This window comes from Maniola hyperantus, chromosome Z (genome assembly GCF_902806685.2).
Source record: "Maniola hyperantus chromosome Z, iAphHyp1.2, whole genome shotgun sequence".
NCBI lineage: Eukaryota > Metazoa > Arthropoda > Insecta > Lepidoptera > Nymphalidae > Maniola > Maniola hyperantus.
In genome coordinates, this window is record NC_048564.1 from 9,757,576 (window position 1) to 9,779,413 (window position 21,838).

The window sequence follows — 21,838 nt, forward strand, 5'->3', positions numbered from 1 at the left end:
TCCGCCCATGCGAGCCCAAAATTTGAGCCTTCCTGTCGAGCACCTATAATGTTCAGAAAAACCTACCTACAAAAATTTATGGAGTTGGTGGAACGATTTGCACCTTTTTCTAGAATTTTGTTAGAATCAATAGTTTTTGAGAAATACATAAGTGGCAATTTTCTCCATCCAACACCCGCTATATATTTCATCCCCCAAGGATTTGCACTCCACAACTCTAGAAACTTTTACGGACATGATCTCGTTCAATATCCTTCGAGTTGACCTTCGTATTATAACCTGTCTATGAACGACGTGTATGGTGAGGTACTCTCTTCGATATTTTGCAAACTAGTTTATTCACTCGGCTCCGTCACATCAAAATCGGTTCAGCCGTTCCGAAGATTAGCCCGTTCAAACAGACAAACAGACAAAAATTTTAATTAAGTTTAAAGTACAGTTTAAATAACCATATGAGCTTAATTTAAGGTAGGTACATAGTTATTTCGACATTACACTTCAATTTTATTTATTAGTATAGACGGATAGATCAATAGATGGATATTGCATACATTAGCAAAACGTTTTTATCTATACGTCACTGATACTAAGGATAACGAAATGTATGAATAATGAGGCGTGAAGGCTGAAGATAATTAATACCACGCCGAGTTCGGGCTTGGCCTTGCCACGGTCGGGCAATATTCCATACACATGCCTGGACGCGGTCACGGTCTAGTATGAATTACTTTCATTGATATGGCAGCTAAGTACATTACTTTAAACAGCCGTGCCTCAGTTGGGCATGGCAGCGGACCCGGTGTAAGATAAATGTGCCCTTTCCATTCCCTGATAGGATTCCCTGTATCCATTCGATCAATTTATAGACTAGGATCGCGCAAATCTTGACGTGAAAAGTTTGATGAGATTGGACCTGGACGTTTAAGTTTAGTGTATTTAGTCTGTACCTACCTACACTAGGTATCTAGGTATATATTACGTAGGGAAAAGTGGAAAGAATTAGGTAAGTACCTACCTAAGTAATAATTTATCAATACATTTACAATACTTAACATAGTCCAAGGTGTTTCCTGTCAATTATAATCCGGGTATCTTTAAAACAAGAGTGAATAGGCACCTTTTAGGCAAACGCGTCCCATCTTAGGCCACATCATCACTTCCCATCAGGTGTGATCGTGGCGTGCGCCTATAACGAATTAAAAAAATAACAACATTGTTAGCCAGAATATTATTCTTCATAAGCAGACTATGCTGGACGCGTGGATTTAGATTTTCAAAAATCTCGTGGGAGTTCTTTGATTCGCTAGATGAAAAATAGCCTATGTCACTTTCCAGGAACTTTCTGAACCGGGTGGTAGAGTCTTGACATATAATTATAAAAAGGCACATGCACTCCTTCATGAAATATAAATTAATATCATTTGATTTTAGCTAATTATTTGATCCCTAGATTCCTGGAGAACGAAGCTAAAAAGTATAAAATTCCGTGATTCCGAAAAAGATCTGACATTTCGTGGTTACGTGAATCAAAATATCTGCTCTAAAGCTTATCGAACTTTAGAATTTGTGCTCCGTCAGGCGTAACATTTTATGGTACGCGGCCGATTATATAGATAGCAGATTACATGTATTACATGATTACATGTCACATATTAGTAGAGCACATGTCTCGGTCGTTGAGACCGACAAAACGTCATATGGGTATGAGTGACAGAGACAACGCTCTACAAAGCCGAAATGTCATTGTAAAGGCCGATGTACATTATTTTCAGCCGCGTAATGTAAATCTACCGCTGTCATAAAACTTCTCTGAGAATAATGCAATCATTTGGAATCCATTTGAAACAAAGTACAAGAGTAGTATACAGACCCGTCGCGTCGCGTTGCGTCCAAATGCGTTTGGATCTTTGCTGTTACTCATTAAGGAGTTTCATTCTACGCTCTGGCTCTTACAGCCGTACTCAGAGTCGCTTAATCATTACTTAAGTTTAGTTAAAACGAGACGGAGCTATATCTCTCACATAAATAAATCTGTCTCGTTTTAACTCAATCTTAAGTAACGATTAGCGACTCTGAGTGCGGCCTTTATGTATTAACAAAATTAGAACAGAACTACATTATGAAATATCATAATATATTAGTAACAAGCATGTAATTAGTAACAAGCATGTAACAAGCAATCTTATTTGCCTATGAAAATATAATTAAATCTTATCTTTTACGCTGATGCTAAAATATATCATAAGAATTTTAAGCTGTTAAGTATTTTATAGCTATTCAGTGTAGTAGTTCTTGACTTCTAGTCAGCGCCGATGGCACTCGTTAGTCGTTAGTCATAACACTCACCAGTATTTCTAATTTTGTTAATTAAAGTTGTTAAATGTGATAAATGCAAGGAAAAAAAATGACTGAAAAAAATGGCAAGAACAGTGAATATAAAACTAGAAACACAGAAAATAATAAGGACGAAGCCAATTCCAATAAAGATGTTGATTATGATGAGTTACTATCAGCCGCGGGGGAGTTTGGCCCGTACCAAATAATTTTATTTTGTTCAACATTTCCTTTTTATATCTTTGGCGTGTTCTCATATTACACTCAACTTTTTATGACAGAAGTGTCACCAAACCACTGGTGTTGGATCCCCGAGCTAGAGAATTTAACTGCCATCGAACGAAGAACGCTTGCAATCCCGTTGGACCCTGAAACACGATTTGGATATTCGCAATGTAAAGTTTATATTGCCAACTGGCTTGAAGTGCTACAAACAGGCCAAAAGCCTAATGAGACCTGGAGTACTCAGCCATGTCCGTATGGATGGGAATTTAATAAAACTGAAATACCATATCCTACTATTTCAAGTGACTTGGGATGGGTATGTGATAAAAATAGCAATCAAGCAACGGCCCAGTCTATTTACTTCGTTGGATCTATAGTAGGAGGATTTTTCATTGGTTGGGTTGCTGATAGGTTTGGCAGGTTACCAGCTGCCACAGTAAGCAATATGATTGGATGTGTGGCTGGAATCGTTAGTATATTTTCCCGAAATCTTCTGCAATTTTCGTTGTGCCGATTTGTAATGGGAATGTCGTATGATAATTGTATGATGATGACTTATCTTTTAGTGTTAGAATATGTTGCGCCAAAGTACCGCTCTATTATGTCAAATTTGCCTTTAGCACTGTTTTTTACATTAGGTGCTGTAGCATTGCCATGGATAGCACTTGCATGTGGACACTGGAAGACACTTAGTATAGTGACAAGTGTTCCAATGGCAATAACTCTATTAGCGCCTTTTGTTATGCCAGAGAGCCCTAGGTGGCTTCTATCTAAAAGTCGCATCGATGATGCTGTGAAAAAAGTTCTTACCATTGGAAAGGTCAATAAAAAAGTGATACCATCAAAATTGATAGAACAATTTAAAACATCTACTTTGAACAAAAAGAGAGAAGAAAGTGCTAGCATTTTAATTCTTTTCAAAAGACCTAAGTTAAGGAAAATGTTCATATGTATTTGTTTAGAATTTATGTGCTGCTTAACGATCTTTGATGCTTTAGTTAGAAGTATTGGGGGCCTAGAATTCAATTTCTTTTTATCCTTTACCTTTGTATCTTTAACTGAATTACCTTCTTTAATTATAGTTTCCTTTTTAATCGATTTAACAGGTAGAAAAGGAATGTCCGTACTTGCTTTTATGGTATGTTTGATATTTAGTATAACAACAGTATTTGTCAGCAATGGTTTGCCGTCTGTTATTTGTGCAGTTGTATCAAGATTTTCTATAAATATGTGTGTTAATGCTGGCATGCAATGGGCTGCTGAAATGCTTCCTACACCTGTGAGAGGTTCTGGTTCATCCATCGTTCATATATTCAGTTACATTGGTACTATTTTATCATCATATATTGTGTACCTCGCCAACTTCATTCCTTGGCTTCCTCTTGTTATTTTGGGAGGCATTACTCTGATAGGAATGTTACTAGCACTAACACTGCCAGAAACGGCTGGAAAAGACATGCCTCAGACCTTTGATGAAGCAGAAGAATTAATTAGTAATCAAAAGGTATTTGACATACCATTCCTACGAAGTAAAAAGATAACCCATATGGGAAATGAAAATTTGTCTTTTGAAATGAATGAATATTGAAGTAATTGCATCATTCCAGATATTCTTGTTATTGCATAGTTTACGCTGGATATATTTGAATTTACCGTAAATTTATCCTAAATTACGTGGGTAAGAAAATATTATCATACATTCCCGTTGTCAGTACACTTTAATACCTACTGGGTACTTGCACGCTGCCGGTGAAATTGTGACTTTGCAGCTCTTTTGGCTATGAAAGCACAATTACTTGGCCGTGATTATAGATATATAAATATCAATAGTTGGTAATAATATTGCATGATTTTTTTGTATTATGAAAATAAACTTATGATAGTGTTTATTTATTTATAACAATCGATTACACTTTTATAGCTTTAGTCCGAGACCTATGTCTAGTATCAACTTTTTTATATCTTTTATAGTTTCATAGTATAATATTGCTTGAGCGAAATTTATTTCATTTATACAAATATCTTGTGTGTCTGTCTGTCTGCTAGCTTTTCACGACCCACCCGTTCAACCGATTTTGACGAAATTTGGTACAGAGATAGCTTGCATTCCGGGGAAGGACTTTGTGCTTAGACTTTTTAACCCGAAAAATCAAAGAGATTAAAAAAAAACTAAATTCAAGCGGACAAAGTCGCGGGTAATATCTAGTTGTTTCATATTTTTGCGTTTCTGATTCGGCTGATTTTCAACTTACTATAGACTTTTTGTACGTTATTAGATTGCTGAGAATATGTAGAAAAATAGTATTTTTGGCAAAGTGAATCATTGATAGGTACCTACTTTATGAAACTCGTCCAGTTTCGGAGCCCTAACGGAAGAACTTATAAGGATTATTTTAATTTTAGTACTTACAGTTATTAATTAAGATGTCTACCACTTAGAAACTTAATAAAAAGTTGGCAATATGCCTCATTTTTTTCAAAAATTAATTTTTTATGAAAAAAATACGTATTTTTTCTGAAAAACAAAACGACCAAAAACTCAACAACGAGCCCTTCTTGTCCATAGGTGTTTAGAGGTCATTTGATAGCATGTGACTGAGTCACTGTACACGCGACGAGGATCGCATTTTAGTATTTATCATATTACATACCTACAAGAGACTTCAACTCCTCAACTAAACTATTTCAATAAAATCATCATCATCATGATCAACCCATCACCGGCTCACTACAGAGCACAGGTCTCCTCTCAGAGTGAGAAGGGTTTTTGGCCATAGTCTACCACGCTGGCCAAGTGCGGATTGGCAGACTTCACACACCTCTGAGAACATTATGGAGAACTCTCAGGCATGCAGGTTTCCTAACCATGTTTTCCTTCACCGTTAAAGCAAGTGATATTTTAATTACTTAAAAACGCACATAACTCCGAAAAGTTAGAGGTGCGTGCCCGGGATCGAACCCCTGCCCTCCGATTGGAAGGCGGACGTCCTAACCACTAGGCTACCACAGTTTCAATAAAATGTAAGTACATAAATGTACGCTTCTTTATATTCTTGAATCAGTTTGAAACTCAATCTTGAATCAAATTTTCTGTTCGAATACTTTTGAATTACATTTCAATTATTATGTTTGGCGAGTGAGGGCATTGAATTATATAACTTCGTATGGACAGGGCTATTGAACAAACAAAAAGGCACCGACTCAGTGGTGCTTTAGCACCAATGCAACCTCAGTGACGTCTGGATTTCAAACGGGTTGTTCATTACTCATTAGTATCTAAGAGGCGGTGGAGGCGGGTTGATTTATTTGGTTCCTAAACCTCCTCCTAAATTCCTCACTTACTGTTCTCAACCACTAGCCAGAATACCAGGTATGATCGTATTTGAAAAACCATATTCCGACTAAGGGCGTTTGTGCACTCACCCGTATTCAGTTCGTATCCGTGATTCTTCGAAGTGGCCGTCATACAAATACGTACATTCGATTCGTATTTTTTACGGATCCATAAAATCACTGATGAGTGCACAAACGTCCTTAGAATGTGTTTTCTAATGTGGTCGACATCCATTCTACCCGCACGTTCGTATCAGAAACGTTTTTGCTCAACGTTTTTGATACGAACTGCTAAGGTTTGGAACGCCCTGCCGGCGGCCCTGTTTCCTGCCACGTATAACTTATAGGCTAGCGCATTATAACTTAGATCTCATCATTGTTTTCCTTAAGGCAATATTGTCGTCGAGCGCAAGTCCTGTAATAAAAAAAAGAAATGAAAGGATTATGTCTTCTTCAAAAGTCTGACATTATTAGCTTTCCCCTCCATCTCACGTACTCAAATAAACCACATGTCATGTAGAAGTATGTGCTCGTAATTTGAACGTACTTCTGAAATGGAGAGAGGAGAATATCAATATGCATACTGCGTGCGAACAGTTTTCTTTCATATCCTTTTAAATACACACCTTGAGGTTATTTTCATTATTTGCTTATTTATATATTTATAAATAAATACTTAATTATCTTATTGAACTTGATTATTTTTTGAAATAATTTAGTCAGTTATTCATTGATAGATTCAGCTAAAATAGACTTAAAACATAAATATTTATGAAATGTAACTCACCCAATGTTTCTGTCTGAATCCGTTTCATGCTATAAATTAATAGGAAGTGCTTAAAACCCTAAACAAGGCGTTTAAATTACTGGCGTCTGTTTATGTATTAGGTATAGGGTATAAGGTATTTAACTGATATTTACATTAACTATTGACCAACCTGAAAAGCATGGTTGCTATTTAGCACATTAATTATTCCTACACCTGTACTCGTAGATGCGTAATTAAAGTCATTTGTTTTTTATTTTATATTCTTGTAACTGGGATTTAACTCCAATTTTACCAAGCTATTCGTAATAATCTTTTTCCCGGGGTCTTATTTTGTGTTGAAACACAAAGTAAGTATATTTTATTACGTTGCTCGAAATTATACAATACTAGCTGATCTACCCGGCTTCGCTGGGGTTGAATTTGATGTACTATGTGCTTAATATTATATTGCTGTTATTTCTGGATAAAGAAGCTGTCTAAAGGTGAAAGAGTTATTCACTAATTTCATAGTTTATTGATTACAAACAAATAAACTTCCCTATTTATGATATTAGTATAGATATACCTACATACAACAAGATCAATCAATCAATCAGCCTGTTTGCGTCCACTGGACATAGGCCTTCCCAAGAGCACGCTACCACACACGATCCTCCGCCTTCCTCATCCACCCACTTCCCGCTATCTTCTTAAGGTCGTCAGTCCAGCGGGTTGGAAGTCGTCCCACACTGCGCTTGCTGGTTATTTTTCAACATTTTTGGTCTGTGAAGGATCTGCGTCCTACGACAGTGCTCGTTTTTATTCCTTTTGTATCATAAACCTTTGCACTGTAAGTATAAGTATAGTAGGTAGTAAAAAAAAAAACCGGCCGAGTGCGAATCAGACTCGCGTTCTGAGGGTTCCGTAGTACAATCGTATTTTATCGACATTTTGCAATTAGATCTTGTTCAAACCAATTTTCGGTGGAAGTTTGCATGGTAATGTACATCGTATATTATTTTTAGTTTTATCACTCTCTTATTTTAGAAGTTACAGGGGGACACACACATTTTACCACTTTGGAAGTGTCTCTCCCGCAAACTATTCAGTTTAGAAAAAAATGATATTAGAAACCTCAATATCATTTTTGAAGACCTATCCATAGATACACCCTACACGTATGGGTTTGATGAAAAAAAAATTTTGAGTTTCAGTTCTAAGTATGGGGAATCCCTAAAATTTATAGTTTTTTTTTTCTATTTTTGTGTAAAAATCTTTATGCGGTTCACAGAATACATCTACTTACCAAGTTTCAACAGTATAGCTCTTATAGTTTCGGAAAAAAGTGGCTGTGACATACACACAGACAGACAGATAGACATGACGAACCTATAAGGGTTCCGTTTTTGCCATTCGGTTACTGAACCCTAAGAACAACCCCTCTTCTCGTGACAAGGCTTAAACACTTTGGACAAATGAAGAAATTATCTACAATGGAGTGAAAGTGAAGGCTGGTAACCATTTCATGTAATTTGATAGCGATCCTATCAACAGCATATCATTCATCAGGTAATGGAGCCACACCTTTTGCAAACTTTGAACGCCACTTCATTTTGAATAACGTGTTTCGATGTATAAAATGAGTCCAGACGAGTAGGATAGTATGACCTATGTACCTCGCTGGCTATGTGCGAGTGTCGAGCAGTGAGCACCACAAATTACCTACTTAACATGCACTGCGCAACTCTCAGTAGTGGGCCGCCGATGGGTTAATCATGATGATGATGATTCTGATTATTTTATAGTAAAAATATTTAAAATAATATACAAAAAGTAAAACCAACTCTTCGATAAAGCTGTTACTGAAAAGGAAATCATTAAACAAGTAATGGGGCTGATTCTCTTGTACACAATCTCTAAACTAAACTAAATTAACAGGTCTAAATATAGTGCTATCCTTTTCCGCAAGCAACATTATGACAGGGATAGCAATAGATTTAGACGTGTCATTTTAGTTTAGTTTAGAGATTGTGTACAAGAGAATCGGCCCCATTGTATCATTAAAGTTGATAGTAAATAAAGCCCAACGTTCGTCCCAATTTAACCTAGAGAATCCGTATAATACAGAATCCTTACGTATTTTCCCTCTGCATCCAAATTAGATGATGTAAATTGATTCCAATTTAATGTCTCTTTGGTTCGCGGATATTAGTTACAGGTTATAGGAATAATGTATTTATTATTATTCTGATTACAATTTCTCGTAATAAAAAAATCCCGGAAAATCAAAGAGTTTTTAAAATCAATTTTAAAAACATAAATCCGCGCGGATAAAGTCGCGACTCGGAAGCATCAAGCATCACTTAGTCATTGCCAATATTTATGAATGCGAAAGTGTGTTTGTTTGTTGGTTTAATGGTTTGTTGGTATGTCCTTCAATCACGTCGCAACAGAGCAATGGATTGTACAGTTAAAGACCTGGAGAGTGACATATAGGCTACTTTTTATCTCAGAAAATCAAAGAGTTCCCACGGTATTTTTAAAAACCTTAATCCACGCGAAGTCGCGGGCATCAGCTAGTAATTTATAAGTTGAATTTTAGTTTACTAATTATGTGACAGAAGTGGTTCATTAAAATGACCTTTACCTTTATTCAACCTTTATTCAATAACTCAACGGCAGTGGTATGCTTAAGTTACGGAGCGAACTGAAATTTGAAAAGTCGGCGGTTCAAACTTCAAACCCATTGCACTACTGTCGTACACACTCCTAGCATAAGTTTTATAAGAGGAACAGAGTCAAAGTCAAAGTCAAACAATTTATCATAGTAGGTATAGCATTCCGTGATCGATGAGGTATAGTACCCGACAGGTCGAGTTGGTAATCGGGGAGGGAACTCCCCGTACATTCGGACAGCCCCCGCGCTAACCCAGTGTGGGCTGTGTGGGTGTGCGGGGCGTTCCCCCGTACTCATACTCCGATTGCCATCTCAACCTGTCGAGGATTGTCAATTGTTGGATTTGTAAACAACATGACTAATATTCTTTTTATAAAAAAAACTATTGCCCATCTTTGAAATTGTTTATTTCGAATGCAGGTGCAGACTTAGTTCGAGCATGTGGCCCTTTCGAGCGAAGAGGGAGCGAGTAAACAGTGTGACTCGGAGTAACGGCCCTGCCATAGTGGCAACAGCTGACGGGGACGCGCCCCCGGTGCAGGTCGTCTCTCAGATGTACAACGCTATGCCCAGAAAGACGGGACTCATGGTAAGTAGGCATAACTATAGAATACTTAAAAGTACCATAGTGTCTTGTTTCATAACATTAATTTATGAAACGGTTGCATAATGAGTGGTATTAAACATGAGTGAGAGTTTAAAAAACGAGCCGCAGGCGAGTATTTTATAGTATCACACGAGTTTTTCAAAACCTAATTATGTAGAGTTTTGTACAATACTTTAGTTAAACCCATATTATCTTAAAATCCAAACCATAAAAACTTGGTACTTAAGAATGCGGCGAACTCCGCATGATGCATGTGGTTCAGTTGTGTCATGTGAATAAGTCATTGAACCAGTTCCTGCTTCTCTATTTTACATTAAGCTCTCAGATGCAGAGTAAAGAGGAAGCATTATAAAACAAGTAAATAATTACTAACATAAAATAAGTACCTAGAGGTAGGTAAGATTGGTATACTAGCGCCTTAAAAAAGGGTTTTAGAATATGATTTATGTAAATTATATATTTTATTGAGTAATTAGGTGGTCTTAGATGTTATCAAACAGTTTACAGCAGGTGATTGAGTTTTTTATAATTTTTTTACCGTTAATTCCATTGAACCATCGACTCAAAATGTTAGAAACCTTTCTAAACTTATCCGTAGCTACTGTACCAACTCTGCAGTTGGTGATTCTTTTTAAGCCCCCTGCACTGAAACAATCAGAAACGGTGAATCTTATTAGAAAAAACAACTTTTATAGATAATTGCATGATCTACAATTTGGTTTGACCAATTTTTTGGTTTGGTTTGAAAAATGTAAATAGCCCATATATCCGAACTTATTATATATTATATTAAATTATTACATTTTTATTTATTATATATTATATTATTTTACATCATATTATTTTATACTATATTTTTTACAAATGTTGGATCGATGGGGATGTTCCGAACATTGGTACTTTGGCTCTATGTGAATTATTGTAATCTTACCCCTATATATTTTTAAGCTAAATAGACTGGGCTAAATATTGCGGGACTTTTTTCAATTTCCAGAAAACGATATTACACCAAGAATTTAAACATAATGTATTTAATAAAATATTTTGAACCGAAAGAATGCTATTCGAGTTTACATATTTCCACTCCAAGCTATTCAAGTGTAAACATGCCGACGACGGCACCTGACACTCCACTTTCACGTTACCCTGGCGTTATTGCATTTTTAACATCACGATAGTTTTGAAGTTTTCTTATAGATTTGTGTTACGCAGTAGATTTTATTCACCCATTCAGATGTTTATTTGAATAAAAAGTTTTATTAAGTTCTATTCTAATTTTTTATTTGATAAACTAGTCCACTCTGCTTTAATACTAAGTGGACATAATACATAGGTAGGTACAGTAGGCGGCCAAAAGTAATGTACATCGACCTTTAGAAGGAGACAGCAAATTTGTAGAGCGTTGTCCCTGTCGTTCGAAACTTTTAGCCTTATAAAATAACGAAGTCTGGCACAGGCTGGCTCTCTCTCTATTTGTTAGGTATCTGGTACAAAATCAGTTGAAAATTGAAATGTTGAAAGGGACTCGGAACCAGTGGTAACACCTATAGAGACTTTTGCTCAGAGCACTGAAATCTATAACAATATATGAAAATCCCAGGACATTTTACTGAAACCACATTTTCCATAGGTACCTTAGGCCCGGCGTCCTTTTGGTATTGATTTTTGAAACCTTCGACAAGGTTACGCTGTCACCAATTTAGATTTTATTTTCCTTGTGCTTAACGACAATTTAAAGTAAGCGATGATAAGGTGTCTTGCCTTGACGTACTTATCTTATGTTAGACTGTGGCAGCGAACCCAATCGCCGGAAGGGTCTTTCAAACCTTAGCGGTTCGCATCATATAATCATGTCTTCTTATTAATTTAAATAGCACATGATCGCAACAGTTTTCTGACCTTCCAAGCTTCAGCTGAAAGAAGGTAACTAATGATGATGAATAATTTGATTAAATTTTAAAGACCGTTATTCCGTGATGAAAATTGTTCTAACTTTCGTTAATTGCGCTATTGTCGTTTACGTAAATTAATGAATAGCTTTAACGATGCAAATTGTTGGTTAATAGAATTTTCAACCATCGTCGTTAAGCTTAGCAATTATCATTTACATTGTAATGTTATAAAGGTGTAACAATTCTATGGATGGAAGGTAAAGTGGTGGTAGAGTCCTGACATAGTGTGACGCAAGATATCCTACATCTACCGTTTGCTATATTAGCAAACTGTAGTGTTATAATATGGATCCTGCAAAATAATGTAAGTAGATATTAGTTGTTTATTCATTCCAGTTTATAGCTCTACATTATTACACTTCATCGTACTTTTATAGTTCACGTGATATGATAAAGGTAGTAAAATTAAAAATATATCACACATAGCGGGCGTAAATTACAAACTTTTCTAGGTAGACACAGTTATTTAAAAAATAAATAAAATAATATACACATTACACAAGCGATATGCTTCTGTAAGTGACTCGATATGTTGCATAACTGTCATAGAAAAAATGAAATTTACTACCTTGGCTGAAATACCTGGAGTTTCACATACTTCCTTCATACATAAAAGGAAAAGGCGACTGACTGACTGATCTATCAACGCACAGCTCAAACTACTGGATGGATCGGGCTGTTTGGCATGCAGAAAGCTATTATGACGTAGCTTAGGCATTCGCTGGGAAGGGATTTTTAAAAATTCAACCTCTAAGGGGGTGAAATAGGGGGTTGAAATTTATGTAGTCCACGCAGACGAAGTCGCGAGCATAAGCTAGTGATACAATAAAATTAAAAGGTTGCCTGGACAAATCATGCCCGCGTGGAACGGTGCCAAGAATAGCAATTCATAATTATTAAAATAGTTCTTTCTTCCTATCCTAGCAAGGGTTATAAAGATTAGAACTATTTCAACTTTCTAGACCGCTATACTCTATTAGAGACTTTGTGCAGTATGCTGAGTGCTCCTTCCAAACCATTGACATTTTGCAAACCACGAAATCGTTCAGCAGCTGAGCCTACCATCTTTCCTTGCATGTTGAATTCATACTGCTTAGTATTATCCATCACATCATCTGCTTACTTAAAAACTATATCGCCCAGTCTCCCTCGAGAGTCTCTTAAATTTAAGAGTGTCGCCATACTCCGGAGGTACTAACTAACTTTACGATCCTCCCCGACTCGTAGTCATAAATTGGGGTTCAAGTTAAAGATACTCGTTTAATATAACTTACCATTATTTTCAAACATTAACGCTGGGCAATTTTGGCAACGATATAGCTAAATGCTGAGGGCTATCATGATAAGAAGAGAAGAGAGGGAAAAAGAAGAAACAAAGGAGATAGAAATTTAGGAGGTCAGCCGTGTTAACCTTGGCAGACATGGGGAGGTTATTTTAGTCCGTGCGAGTCGGATACACCCTGCCAGTCGGCAGAAGTCCGTAGCGATTTTGTCAAACACGCAACCCTCCTTTTGGGTTTCGCTGCAGTCGCGTAAAAATACAGTATTCACTCACAGACCTACAGTATGTACCTACTTGTTTTTTCATCAAACGTTAACCTTGATGACTTACCAATCGTCAGCAGTTTCATAGTTCACACATTGTCTTTCAGGAGACGATTAAATGTAAAGGCTATGCTGGTCATTAGGATTCTCTTTTGTTAGCCGAGAAGCTTGTTAGTAAAACGTTCTTGTTGCTTCGCTCGTTAATAAGTTTCAACAGTTTTCTTATCAGGGACATAAAAGATTATATTTAGTCCAGGAGACTCCAGTGAAATTCACTGAATAAATACTTTGCCTGGCTGGGTTTTACTTTAGTTACTCCTACTATTTTATATACTATCTGCATGCCAAATTTCAGCTCGATCCGCCCAGTAGTTTGAGCTGTGCGTCGATAGATCAGTCAGTCAGTCAGTCACCTTTTCCTTTTGTATATTTAGATTCTCATTTCTGTGGTAGATCATACTTAAGTGGCGTAGCGTACATTACTAGAAAGTGTCATTTGAAACCTTGAGGGATTTCTTGTCTCATTGATGTTGCTCACACATGCGTGAATAAACGCTATCAGGTTTACAAGTCAATGAGTATATTAATTGATCTTATCATGAAACTTGCAGACAGTTCTCTAGGGAGTTTTAAAGGAATAATTAATGTTTTGTAAGTTTGTGTTGACCAAAGCTATGACAGAATGGGAAGTTAGGGATGGCTCAAAGCGGAAAAGGGGTAAACAAAGGAAGCGCTGGGTAGACTATGGACAAGAAGCACAAAACAGACTCATATGGGAAACCCATGCGTCAGAAGATGCGCTGATCGCAAAGGAACTAAAGTGCGAGATATAAATTAGTTGTTAAATGTAAATTCAGCAATAAAGGTTTTTTTTAGTTATTTATTTAAGTTTGTGTTTCAGGAGTAGGATAATAGGAGAAAAATATAATTTCGTGAATTAAAAAACATGTTTCGTAAAATTCTCTGGTGCAGTTAGCGAGCTGTTGCGGTTTTGTTAAGAATGCAACGGAATTTCGTTCCTGATAGGATCAATTTCATATTCACTCATGTCTCTCTGGCTTCAGTCGTGGGCACTTAGGTATTAAGTATGTATGTACTCCGTTCTGGCAAAGAGAAAAAAATGAGTATCTAAATAGAAATAAATAAAATAATATTAGTATGAGACTAATTAATTATCACACTTTGCGCCTATTGAGTAAACTCTTCAGTGCATACATCAATATAATTATTACTATACATAGGAACCTAATTGGATAGCAAACACTTTTCTTGAAATGCGTATAAATTATTAATTCCAATCTATTTTATAGCTATGTCAGTACAGTACGCAGCCGAAAGTGTAGATTGGCATTTCGGCTTTGTAGAGCGTTGTCTCTGTCACTCATACCTATATGACGTTTTGTCAGTCTCAACGACAGAGACCGTTCTCTACAAATCTGCTATCTCCTTCTAATGGTCGATGTACATTACTTTCGGCCGCGTACTGTACCTAGTTTGTAACAAAGTCAAGATCCGTGTTTTCGTACATCTTTCTCATGGTCTAAGATCCCGCTATAGAACGACCTTCACCGAGCTGGTTAATGGATGAAACGTATTTTATATTTAATTTAATATGTCAATAAATATATTGCATATGGGTTGCCTAAAAAATTTCAGTCCAGTATATGATTAATTAATATATTTTTTTTTTAATATTTTTTAATCATTTCACCTGTTTGTTTAATTGACAAATTCCATACCAATCGAAAGTATGAAGTCCTTAAAATATGCAAACGTTATTTTTTCCCCGGGTAGGCAGGTATAAGCAGGTAAATCGATACTAGTAACTTGCACCGTGTTAATGAATTAAAGTTAAATGAAAATAAACATTATTTCATTAACCCAACGTTTGCATATTCTATGGGCTTCATACTTTCGATTCGTATGGAATTTGTGAAATGATTAAAAAAAAAATATTTTTAATTAATTATCCTGGACTGAAATTTTTTAGGCAACCCATATCCAATATATTTATTGACATATTAAATTGAATATAAAATACGTTTCATCCATTAACCAGCTCGGTGATGGTCGTTCTATAGCGGGATCCTATACCATTATTATGTAGATTTATCTCCTTTAGATATAATTAACTTCATTCAAGTGTCAGTGACTTCTTTCATCGCCTAGAATAGCTATATTTTAGATGCACCTAATACATACCCGTACATACCCCGTAGCCCCAGGGGTAATCGACAACCTTCACAGTTTACACGAAACAGAAATAGTTTTGCCCTGATGCTTATCCATACTAATATTATAAATGCGAAAGTGTATCCGTCTGTCCGTCTATTTGGCTGCTGGCCCATCCGTTCATACAATTTTGACGAGATTTGGTACAAAGATAGCTTGCATCCAGGGGAAGGACATAGGCTACTTTTCATCCCGGTTTTTTTTTTTTATAGAATATTAGCCATATTAAATGACTAATATTCCCCTTTCCTCTCCAATTAAGCGTCAGGCGTGTGCTAGGAGTAGGTACGACAATAGTGCAACGGGCGGGATTTGAACCGTCGGTCGACCTTTCGGTTTTCAGTCCACTCCTATACCGGTTGAGCTATTGAGGCTCTAAAAAATCAAAAAGTTCCCACGGGATTCGCGGCTAGAAATCGCGCTGTTGCTGAAAGATAATTTTCTGAATTTTCCCGGATTTGCACAAATATGAAGTAAATGAGTATTTTTGACCAAAGTTTAAGGGAAAAACATGTAGATGCATAAATGTTATGCCCGCAAAACTCATTACCATAAGCCTTCGATGTATGATTAGTCTACTATTTTCGAAAAACTAACTAAAATTTTAATTTTCGTGGCTGGGTCTATCAAATCACCGAGGGTTCCCACGATACTAAGAATCTGGCAATGCATGACGTGATTTCTAATACCACTCCGAAGATAATATAAAAAATTAGACTTTATACTTTGACGTAAAATTTTTACACCCTTATTACCTGTTATCTCTCAAATCCACCAATGATCCAAACAAAAATTTAAAAAAGCGTTCCTCCCTGTGTTGGGGACAATTAATACTAATACGCAGAGAAACTTTCAGCTTTTATAAAATAAGGAAGGGCTGGCATGCGCTGGCTCTCTCTCTTAAACTCTTTATTGAACATAAAAATATAATTTACAAAGGCTTAATACGTACGTACAGTACGCGGCCGAAAGTAATGAACATCGACCTTTAGAAGGATATAGCAGATTTCTTTAGAAGAAAAATCCTTTCTTAGCGGATGCCTACGTCATAAAAGTTATCTGTATGTCAAATTTCAGCCAGATCCGTCCAGCGGTTTGAGCTGTGAGTTGATGGATAGATAGATAGATAGAGTTAGTCTGAAAGTCAGCTTTTCCTTTTACATATTATTATATTATAAAAATGGCGGTGAATCGCGCGTCACAGGCCTATTTTAGCGGCAATGTAGCGCGCTTTTTACTTCAAAGTTCAAACCCTTTACTTTTATTGTTGTCAGGGCTGGCTCTGGACTCTTAGTGGACACCGAAGAGAACCGCATGCGAAGGCAGACCCTGGTGGAGAGATGCAGTCCATGCTTCCTAACCAAGGCAACGAGAGAGTTAACTCAGGAGAGGTGTGTCTTTTAGCTGAGAGCCCTTACAGGATACTGAGGGTAAGCTTTTTACAAATAATTAAAAAATGAAAACATGATTGCTCTGCTTATTGATTTTGTTCAAAAAAACTATACTTAGCCTACTCGACTATTTAACTTACTCGAGGTAACACATAGATCAAAAATAAAATAACAAAAACAACAAACGATAAAATTACATAAACCAAAAAAATACAGAGTCCAGACACCAGAGTTAAGAACCTCCTCATAATGCGTGCCATCTAAAGAACGACTCCAATCTGTATCTTCATCATCATCATCATCATCAACCGATAGACGTCCACTGCTGGACATAGGTCTCTTGTAGCGACTTCCACACGCCACGGTCTCTGTATTTTACACTAAAATTATTACTATGTAATGTATATAAGTACCACGAAAAAATCTGATACTTCCTATTACAATCCTAATCAACCATAAAAAGCTTACAGATTTACAACTTTTATCATTAGGTACAATTAATGCGTGTTTATTCATTGATAGCGATAGATACAAGTTATTTTAACTATTCTACCTATTAATCAATATTCATCATCATCATTTTCAACTGATAGCTACTGCTGGACCTGGGCCTCTTCAGGGATTTTCATACGCCATGGTCTGACGCCGTCTGAATCCAGCGGCTCCCTGCCACTCTTTTGATGTCATCTCCACCTAGTCTTCCAACGTCGCACTTTCCAGTGCGAGGTCGCCATACTAGCACCTTGAGGCCCCAACGTCTAACGGCGGTTATGCACTCATCCGATCCGAGTCCGTGAAAATACGTTCCTTTTTGTTTTGTATGGTTAGATTATGATATACTAGCTGATCTCCGCGACTTCGCCCGCGTGTATAAGTATAATATAGCCTATGTCACTCAGGAATAATGAAGCTTTCTACTGGTGAAAGAATTTTCAAAATCGGTTCAGTAGTTCCAGAGAGTACCCCCTACAAACAAACTTAACGACATTACCTCTTTATAATATTATAAGTATTAGTATTAGTATAGAAGTATAGATATATGTCGTAGATAATCGCTGGTATTCTCACGGATGACGGATAGAACTCGGATGACAGAAGTGCAGTGCGTAATCGTCGTAACGGTGTTTCGAACAATGTGTGTGTGTCTCTTACCTCATTTCTGATTTGATCACTTACAGTAACTCCAATTATAGCTCTCTCCATTGCTCGTTGAACGAATCTGAGCTTTCTTATGAGGCTCATAATTTAGTGACCATGTCAAAATATCATCACTGGCAACACGCACTGTTCGAAGGTTTTGGTCTTCAAGCACTGAGGAGTTTTGGACTTTGAACACTGCCCAGCCAAGTTGGATTCGGCAACTAACCTATTTCTTAACATACATTAAAAAAAAGCGGGCCGAATTGAGAACCACCTCCTTTTTGGAAGTCGATTAAAAATTGGACCTACCTAGCTGGATTGTGTGTCCCAGGTACCTGCCTACCACAGACCCAGATACAGTAAACTTATAAAACAGATTCTTAATATGCATTGTCTTCTTCTTCATTCATCATTTCTAATTGAATACCTACCTACTTGTGGATAACAATATGATTTTTACCATTATTTAATACATTTCAAGAGGAAGATTTATATCTGTATCACATACACACCATTGCAAACACGGAACAGAAAAAATTGCAAAGCATTTCATGTAAATCGATTAAACGTCTTTAAGAATCCCGTAGGAACTCTTTGATTTTCCGGGATAAAAAGTAAGCCTGTACTCCCCCGGGATGTAAGCTAACTCTGTACCAAATTTTATCAAAATTTATTAAACTGTTGAGCTGTGAAAAGCTAGCAGACTGACAGACAAACACACTTTTGCATTTATGATATTACCTAGTATGGATTTTAACTCTACCCAAGTTTAGCTAGGGTGGACTTAAGTGAACTTATATTTAACGAACTCACTCTATCTATCACCTATGGTCCTCAAGTATTAGTACCTACAATTAGTATACATTACCCATAATACAAAGTTTGTCATCAAATGTAATGGGTTCATGTTTTATGATTGTTCGATAAGGGCACTCTAACTGTTCACCGCTCTATTATCACATCTATATCGCAGAGCACGGATGGACATTATAGTGTTATGGTTATTGGCTGATTGAAGAATGTTTCTGTTTCGGCGAGCAAACACCTTCCCAATTATCTCAGCATCCAAGTTGAATGAGGTTCGTTTCTTTCTTGTTATGAAAACTTTTGTTGGCTGTTTCATCTCATCACTTTTTGAATTTCTGGTAATTTGTAAAAACCCTTAAAATCTATTTTTTTTTATGAAATAGGTATCTAAGGGGCACATGTATATTTTAAATGAATTGTGCTCTCCTATCGCCTCCAACTAAGCTTATGTTAGGACTTAGGATGACAATACTGTAATGATATTTTTAATACAGACATTTTACTGTGTCAAATATGTACCAGTATTAATTAAATCAGTTCGTTAATGTTATATTCTTTACATCCTTTACATTTGATTGTCCCTTCCGAACACTCTGCGTAACTATACGTTTCCTAAAAAAAACAGTTTAAATAGTTTTGTTACACTGTGAGCGTGCTATTATAATTTTCGTTTTAGTAATAAAATATTATGCATTATATTACACAAGCATTGGTGCTCCACGCGATTATAAACTTTTACATTTCACTCTACAAAAATAACGTCTTGACAAATCAATTTAGCTAGGACCATTTCCGACTTCGAGAATATCAAATATATTGCGTATATGAAAATTTAAAAACATCTGTGACCAATATCGCTGGGAAGTATTGCTATTGCCATAACAGTTAGGTACCGTTCACCAGTTGCGATGCGGTAGGTACCCTTACATTTTTATACAGTACGCTTAGTACGAGATTTTATGTATAGTATTAGATTTTATAGTATTCGAGTGTCGAAACACTTCCGCGTTATAGTACTCGTAAATTTGATCTTAACTGCCTTGTTTTAAAGCTCAAGTTTGTATACACATCTACAGCGAGTGCTCTAAACGGAAACGTTGTAAATAAAAATCAGTGGCATTGAATTTTTGACTTCAATTCAAGGCTCTTTAGCTTCTTCTTCTTTCTTACAACGTTGGTGAGACGTAAAATCTTATACTAAGCGTACAGAACATTTTTATTTTCTAAGGAGTCATTTCACAAAGAACAAAGAAAACGGTCGCAGCTTGCACAAACAGCGGTAATATGAGCTTCGATAAAATAAAAAACCGGCCAAGTGCGAGTCAGGCTCGCGCAATGAGGGTTCCGTACTACAGTCGTATTTTTTTGTCATTTTGCACGATAATTAAAAAACTATGATGCATAAAAATAAATAAAAATCTGTTTTAGATTGAACAGGTGAAGACCTATCATATGATACCGCACTTATATAGTTATCTCACTTCGAAAGTTGAAAATACTAATTATTAGTTCATGACCACAATTTTTTTTTTGTGTTAGCTAACCCTAAATTCACGGTTTTCAGATCTTTCCCCAAATGTCAGTTATAAGATCTACCTACCTGCCAAATTTCATGATTCTAGGTCAACGGGAAGTACCCTGTAGGTTTCTTGACAGACAGACGGACAGAAAGACAGACAGACAGACAACAAAGTGATCCTATAAGAGTTCCGTTTTTCCTTTTGAGGTACGGAACCCTAAAAAGGCATCAAATGCAGAAAATGTGGGTACACGAATTGTTAAAACAAGAAATAAGAATCGTAAAATTTAATACCTAGAACTATTTTAATAAAATATCAAAAAAGCTTTCTAAGCTTTTTATTTTTAAATTTCCTCCCCTAATTAACATAAAAATTTTAAGAAGACGATATGCTACCATGATAAAACGGGTGTCGAAAATTCAAATTTGTAATATACCTACCTATCTACACGATGCATAATCGCGACATAAGACAACTCCAGATTTATACAACAGTCAAGTAGAGGCAAACTTCTTTTTTTAAATAAGAGGTATAAAAGTCCCACTTCACCTATGTCTATGTAATTACTTAACGTCTCACCAACAACACTAAAAAACCTTCTTTAAAAATTTCAGCTTGGATTTATCAGTACATCCTCATTTCCTACATACTTTCAAGCACAATAGATTTAGCAAAGTATCTTCCATCCAACGATACTTAGGTCTTATAACCGACATCCATAAGTTATTTCATTGCTTACAATTGCGTTTTCATTTTACCTTCATACAGGCGGAAATATTGACCATCTTTAATCTATAGGTAAAATTTAAGTAATCGTGGTAAATACGACGTATTTTTCTAACCTGTACAACAGAGCTTCGTTACATGTTCTCATATAAGACGTTCCTAAGCCGAGCGACGATTAAGACGGACTTGATGAGAAACTAGGTACCTTGGGTACCTATCGTATGTTGGCTATAAAAAAGAAAAGACGTTTCGTCCGCATTTATCCGGTATCCTATTTAACCTGTGTTTAGGTACCTACTTTGTACCGGCGACTATTAGCTATAGCGATATAACTAACCATAAATTTGCACCATAAAACATTAAACATATTATTGTGAATGTTAGACAGACCATCGTATATGACGAAGGTGTGACTGTTCCAACATCAATGGTGACGAATTCCATAATCTGTTTCGCTAACTTTACGTTCGTATTGCAGAAAATAAAGTAAGAAAATTGTTTAACAGATTTCAAGAAGTTGTAAAGGGTAAATTGTCAAACAAGTTGCTCTTCAACAAATTATATGACAATGCAACTGTATCTAAATATATAAAAAGAAAAG

The 21,838-nt window shown here is 36.3% G+C and overlaps 2 protein-coding genes across 2 annotated transcripts in view; both read left to right on the plus strand.

Moving 5' to 3' along the window:
• Positions 1–2,476: 2,476 nt before the first annotated feature.
• LOC117995613 (carcinine transporter-like) lies at positions 2,477–4,164 on the plus strand. The gene has a single exon (XM_034983604.2). It carries the CDS (start codon positions 2,609–2,611, stop codon positions 4,145–4,147), a length of 1,539 nt encoding a protein of 512 aa, XP_034839495.2. The 5' UTR covers positions 2,477–2,608; the 3' UTR covers positions 4,148–4,164.
• Positions 4,165–9,794: 5,630 nt separating this feature from the next.
• The window catches only part of TrpA1 (Transient receptor potential cation channel A1), a 35,563-nt gene continuing 23,519 nt past the window's right edge, over positions 9,795–21,838 (plus strand). Inside the window, exons 1-2 of the mRNA XM_069508522.1 lie at positions 9,795–9,906; positions 16,928–17,083. Coding sequence (XP_069364623.1) covers positions 9,871–9,906; positions 16,928–17,083 — 192 coding nt within the window. The 5' untranslated portion in view covers positions 9,795–9,870. The remainder of the gene's footprint in view (positions 9,907–16,927; positions 17,084–21,838) is intronic.

Coding starts and splice junctions, on each gene's coding strand:
- LOC117995613 (XM_034983604.2), top strand. CDS start 2,609: ATGACAGAAGTGTCACCAAACCACTGGTGTTGGATCCCCGAGCTAGAG.